We start from the raw sequence: 6,353 nt of genomic DNA on the forward strand, positions 1-6,353 counted from the left end.
ACACGGTGGCTGGGGAGCAGAGGACAGCTAAACAGTGGCAGGTAGAAATCTAGAGGGATGTTCAGCCCTTGTTTCTAGCCCAGTAAATAATCTGAGAGAGCCAAACAAGCATCTGTGGGTAGTGTTAATGCGATCTGAGCAGGGAAAATCCAGAGTGCCTCTGCTTCAAATGCAGTCACCGAGGTCTGTTGTGCCCTGGTGAGCAACGCTTCTCACAGGCATTCACAAACTAACAAAACCCAAAGACACCAAGAACAAACAGGGCACCTGCCTGTAGACAAGGCAGCACTTCTGTAGAGTTTCTGTATATTTTTGCAATAAGTTACCTCTGTTGAGCAAGGGGTTAGTATATTCCTCCCCAGCATCCCAGAATGACAGCAGTTCCTAGCACCACTGGCAGCTTCTTGGCAGGAAGGAAAGGGGCACTTGAATCTGCAATGCCAAAAGGAATCCAGCATTAGCTTGGTGCCATGGCCTCTGCTCTGGTGGGCAGCAACCCCTTGCACCAAGCACAGCCAGGACCCCCATGGCAGACAGCTGCCAGAGAGGGGAGCAGGCACAGGCAGCTTGGTGAGCACAGCCACCAGAACCCTTGGTACTCCCTGCACTCTCCAGCAATGCTGCTGTGCTGACGACAACACTTTCTGTGCATCTTGTTTCTAGCCCTGCCAGAGAAGGCTTTGCTTTTGTTACGTGGGACATTTATACATCTTTGAAGTGAAACCTTTCTAGTCGCCGAGTTAGTCAAGGCATGCTTGTAGCTGGGATGCTGCGAGCTACGTTCTGTTAGGGAGCAAAGTATGTAACATTTGGCCTTTTCCTTACAACAAAAGCAGCCCCAGCCCCTTAAAATAACACAGTGACATGGTATGGACCGTGAGTCCAAAGGTGTGCAGGACAGGGATGGAGCATGGGCCGGGCAGGGCTCTGTTTGCTGTGGGTGAGAGGCGCAGAGGGGCGTGCTTGGCCATAGAGTGGGTGCTGCAGGCCCTGCCTGCCACCTCGGGGCAGCTTGGTGGCCCCAGGAGCTGGAAGGGCTGGCAGGGAGGTGGGCTGGAGCGGGGTGGCACGGCTGCCGCTAGATGTCAATGTTCCTGCAGGAATCCCAGTGCAGTAATTGTGCAGCCCTGCGCCACAGCTCCTGCAGGAAAGCTGTGGCTGGAGAAAGCCAGCAGGCTCCTGCCCCAAGGAAATCTGAGGCCAAAGAGAGACATCAGGCCCCTGCTCCTGCAGAGCTCTCCCTGAGCCCTGTGCTGTGGGGCTGAAGCAGGTCTGGGGAGCCTAAAGCAGTCTGAGTGGGTGCCCACAGACTCACACAACATGGGCTTCATGATCTCCAGGGATCCATCATGAGGCTCCGGGGTGATGCCCAGCAGCTCACAGAGGAGAGCGTAGACATTCACACTTTCAAAAGGCTCTACCACTAGCCCTTGCTTGAAGGCTGGTCCCACAGCACGGAAGATAGTTTTCATGTTCATGTCCTCATTATCAAAGCCGTGTTCCCCCTTATTGAACTGGACCTTAAATCTCTGAAAGGAATAGAGGATATGAGTGCCCAAATCCCTCAGCATCCGGCTCAGCACCCCCAAAGCACAGCCTCCYGGAGGCAGCAGTCACCAAAACAGAAACACTGCTGGATACTTCCACCTGTCTCACATGTGGGTCTCACATACCATGTTCTGCAGCCACAGTGTTTGACAGTTTGATTGATTTCTTTTAGCTTTTGTAGTTAGTCTAATAATGTTAAACTTTTCAAAAGCTGGAGGGTGCTGCCTAGACACAGCTCTCAAGTGAGTATATCTTGCAAGGTCCTTCCCTCAGCGTCATTGTATCCAAATTTTGTTAGACTGAGGAACTTTACAACAGGCAGCTGCCTGCTGCTCCTGACTTTTGTCTTTTTCCTTTAATGCCAAGATAGAAGAGGATGCTCTAACTGATATACTGTGTTCAGGAAAGTCCTACTCCAAGATTTCTGGAATGAAAGGGAAGTGAGACCTTGTTTTCTGAACAGCAGAGAAAGTCACAAAGAGCTGGAATTTCTATCTGTTTGCAGGGAGACTAGTCAAAATGAAGGCATAAAGCCTCCTAGGTACTGGAATGATATGCAAGAAGAGAAAGAGACAAAGGCACATCCAAAAGAGACAGTAAGATGTGTCTGCACATGCATCTTACCCCATGGATCACGTATCCTGGATCACTGTACATCAAGAGTGGGGTGATACGGGAATTATTGGCATAGTGGAATCTCTTTGGAAACTCTTCTTTCTTGTACACATGTAACTTTGGGTGGGCATTTTTCAGGACTGTATATACATGCTCTAATTTTCCTTCTTTTGGCACCAGTAGGCCATTTGGTCCATAATCTAAGAGTTCAAACTGGATGTCATTGAAGGTGAAGTTTTCTACTGCCCGAATGTGAATTTCATTGGTCTTTATGACAGTGTCCATACCATGGTCAGATGTGATGATTAGGTTGAGGTTTGATTCTAGACCACTTTCTGCAATACGTTTCCGTAAGTAACCAACAGTTCTGTCCACCTGGCTAACCATGTTTTTTCTCTCTGTGGATTCAGGGCCATACTTGTGTCCTGTTGAGTCTGGCTCACCAAAGTAGAGGGCAATGAAGTCTAGGTTGTTCACTGTGAACCATTCCATGGCAGTGTCGATATTCTGTCTCCAGTTGTTTTCATTGCTGTAGTTGAACAAAAGGGGCTCTACCATCTTCATATTTACTTCTTCCCCTTGATATGTTGCTTTTCCTCCAGGGAAATAGATGGAGCCTGTCTTTAAACCCTGTTAGTGAAGGCAGGGCATAAATTCACCTGAACTCACTCTTAAGTATCTCTCCATCTTTCAGTGTAACCACCTACTAATATGGTTAGTTCACTTAACCCCCCACCAATGTCTAGTCCTGCCTCTGATGAGGTTTTCCTGCTTATCGCCAATTAAAAATGGTTAATCAAAAACACTGTCCTTCCCAACATTCCTGTACATTGATATTTGCATTCTGTTAGTAATGCTAGATATAACTTAAAAATAGTGACCCATTTGTATATTGCATGGATCCTTAACCATCAAGGCATTAAGGTGTGCTTAACCTTAACCATACAAGCAGTCACCCTAAAGTCAATGGGACCAGTTTGGCAGGCAAAGATAAACAAAGGTATGTGTCTTATTGGGCAGGTCTCAGATCCTGTCTCAGAGCCAGACTCAAAGCCTACTGAGATCTAAGAAAACCTTTCTGTAATCCTCAGTGAGTAGGAGATCAGCCCTTTATACTGCCACCCAAAAGATCTTGGAGGAGACCGAGGAAATGAGGTAGATACCATAGAGTGTATTAAAAGCTTAGGCTCATTACACTCCTTCAAGAGCCAGTCAAGGTTTCCTTAAGCAGGAAATGAATGAACCTGTTTTATTAATATCTTAATAAAGCTGAAATACATCTATTATTTTTTGCTGTTTTTAATAGAATGATCATAATTATTCCTGCCATTGTCTGAGGATTTAATTTTTTTGCTCGTCTAATTAGTCTGTCGTTTGCAGTGAGGATGTTAACTCATGGCTGTTAGAGATCGTGGCTAGCCTATTGCTATTGCTGCAGAATTGCAGGCAGGCAATGTCTATGTCTTGGTGTTTGCGCATGAGAGGAGGCTGCCCTGCTCACCTGTCTCTGAGCTGTGATCCAGATGGGCAGGCTGCCGTTGTCCCACCAGCTCACCACTCCTTGCGTGTTGTAATAAGGCAGTTTCTGACCCGTGCTGGTGTTGAACCACATGTTGTGAATCACCCCATGATTCTCAATGTATTTCCCTGTCAAAAGAGATGGACGAGGAGAGTGTGAAACAGGCTGTGACTGGAGGCTGGAGGTCTCCTGTGCCAAACCTGAATTATTTGCTTATGTCCTGAGAAATGGGTCAATTCCAAATCAGTGGAGTGCTTCTCTGTCTCTCATTTCTCCTTTATTGACTATTTCTTTGCCTTTGTTTTTGCCTCTTTCCTTCTCCTGGCTTTGTGTTGGTACAAAGGGAGGTCACTGGGAGCAGAGACTGAAATGTTACCCAGGGAATATCTGTTCCTCATTTTGGCAGATGAATCCTCATGGTCCACAGGCTGGAAATGGTCTCACTATGACCCTGAATAATGGCACCCCCCTCCTCCCGGAAATACAGGTGCATCCTGCAATTACTTCAACTTTTTTTTCATCACATTTGGGATTCACAGATTCTACATTTAAGTAATTGCTCTGATATTTTTCTTCCTCTGTTTTTCACAACTGATGAGGTCAGCGTATTGCAGAAATTCTTGTTAGGAATGAAAGACTTGCACTTTGTACTAATACATTTCATGTCATTTTTATTATTCTAGTCCTCAAGACTGCACAGATACTTCTGCATGATATCCCAGTCCTCCTTTGTATTGACAATGCCTCCCCATCTTGTCTCATCAGCAGGTTTCATTAGCATGTTCCACTCTTTTATGCCAAGGTTATTAATGAAAATCTTAAATAAGATTGGCTCCAAAATCAATTCTCCAGGAATTTCCTCTTACCCTCCCTCTAGCCTGATAGTCTCCTTCTAGTATTACCTGCTGTTGTCTTCTCTGTAGCCAGTTACTTACCCACATTAGAGATTTTAGACTAATCTTCATCTTCTCCATCTTAACTAATGATTTCCCATGTGGTGCTATATCAAATACATTACTGAAGTCCAGAAAGATTAGATTTACTGCCTCTCTCTTGTTTGAAAAATCATTTATCTTATAAAAGGAGGCTGTCAGGTTAGTCTGGTGCTATTTACCTTTGATAAATACAGTTCTGCACCTGTTGCCATGATGCTAACTCTTTTTTTTCCAAAATATGTACATTCTAAAGTTTTACATTCTGTTGGGGCCAGACAGCAGTCATGGGATTGTCTGCATGACTTACTTTCCCTTGTTTATATATCAGCCTTAAATTTGTTCTCCTCCAGCCATACTGCAGCCCCCTTCCCCAGCTCCTTTTGCTTGCAGGGTAGTTGATGGGGACTCACCAGTAAGCAGTGTGAAGTGACATGGGCTGGTGATGGTAACAAAGGCAGGAGTCATGTACCGTGCTTTTACTCCCTCTGCAGCCATGGTGTTGAGGTTGGGGGTGTCCACATCCTGGTCATAATTCCACCGAAAGCCATCAAAGGACACCAGGAGGAGTTTGCTGCGGTTGGATGCTTGCTGCACAGGGGCACATCTTGCTAAAGAGAGAGCAGCAAATATAAGCCTCAGAGAAAGGAACATYTTCTTGCCCTTGAACTGGGAGAGCTGACATCCAGAGTGCTCGCATTAATATATGCTGGAGGGAACAAAGTTCGTTTCCTATCTAATCTTGCAATTGCTAATCAGGTGCATGGCTTCAGCCAGAACTTCATATCAGAATGAGCCTCATTGCTTTGGTCTAACTAAGTAGATTAGCTGTGATTCTCTGCAGGATCAACACCATATCTGTCTCTATCAGTGGAATTTGGCATTATTTTAATATTCATGAAAGTGAAGAAATGTTAATGTGCCTTCTGCAAGCAGCCCATATGAAAGCTTYGTGTAAAACATCATGCTGTCCAAGCCATTCTTCACCCCATGCTGTATCCCTTGTAGCCCGTTGCTGTATCCTTTCCACATTCCTGGCATTTGATGTCTGCTATTTGTTTAGCAGAAGCTTTTGGTAGCTTCAAGTGCTGCAGTGTGTGCGATGGTTGGTGTAAATGCTGGCAGGATGTTCCAGACAAATTAACAAAGACATCRTATTGGTGAGGGTGACCAAGTTTACTGCCATGGACAGAAAAAGGGATGATGGACTGTACTAAGATGGCACAGAGCAGGATTGAAAGAGGAAACTGTAAGGGGGGACAAGCTTAATGATGTCTCTTGCTACACGCCAGGGTCCAAACTGAGAGAAAGCTCCTAAGGACACAGGAAGTCCCGGATAAAGGTATACTGAGAAAAAGGGAGTGTAATGGAACCAAGAGTTCCATCAACACCAGTAGCTGTAGTAAAGGGAGGGAGCAGAAAGCTGTCTAGAAGTGGCAGGTTGCACTTGCCACAGCTTTCATGAGGAGCAAGATTGTAGCAGGAGGCCACAGGTCTTCAAAAGGCAATTCACCTCCCATCCAGGGCTGTTTATGGACCTCATCCAAGGAGAAGATCTCATACTTGCAAATGTTCAAACAGGAGCTCAGATTTGCCATAGGTCCCTCAGTGTGGCTCCATGGTGTTATATGGAGAGGAAAAGGGACTCTTCCCGTGGATCCTGGTCATGCTTGAGACCCCCAGACAAGGTCCAGACAGTGAACCTGTGTTTGGCCTTGCTTTGAAGCCACCATGCCCTT

At 45.8% G+C, this 6,353-nt stretch overlaps 1 protein-coding gene across 1 annotated transcript; it reads right to left on the reverse strand.

Annotated features, from left to right (window-relative positions):
• Positions 1-343: 343 nt before the first annotated feature.
• On the reverse strand, positions 344-5,268 carry ENPP7 (ectonucleotide pyrophosphatase/phosphodiesterase 7). The gene is made up of 5 exons (XM_085311905.1): positions 5,028-5,268; positions 3,665-3,810; positions 2,173-2,793; positions 1,316-1,529; positions 344-432 (listed from the first exon to the last, which is right to left on the reverse strand). The coding sequence occupies exons 1-5, from the start codon at positions 5,266-5,268 to the stop codon at positions 344-346; spliced, it is 1,311 nt and encodes a 436-aa protein (XP_085168031.1).
• Positions 5,269-6,353: the final 1,085 nt, after the last annotated feature.

The sequence above is a fragment of the Rhea americana genome, unplaced genomic scaffold (assembly GCF_003343005.1).
Source record: "Rhea americana isolate MKP2758 unplaced genomic scaffold, rheAme1 scaffold_351, whole genome shotgun sequence".
In the NCBI taxonomy this organism is placed as follows: Eukaryota; Metazoa; Chordata; class Aves; order Rheiformes; family Rheidae; genus Rhea; species Rhea americana.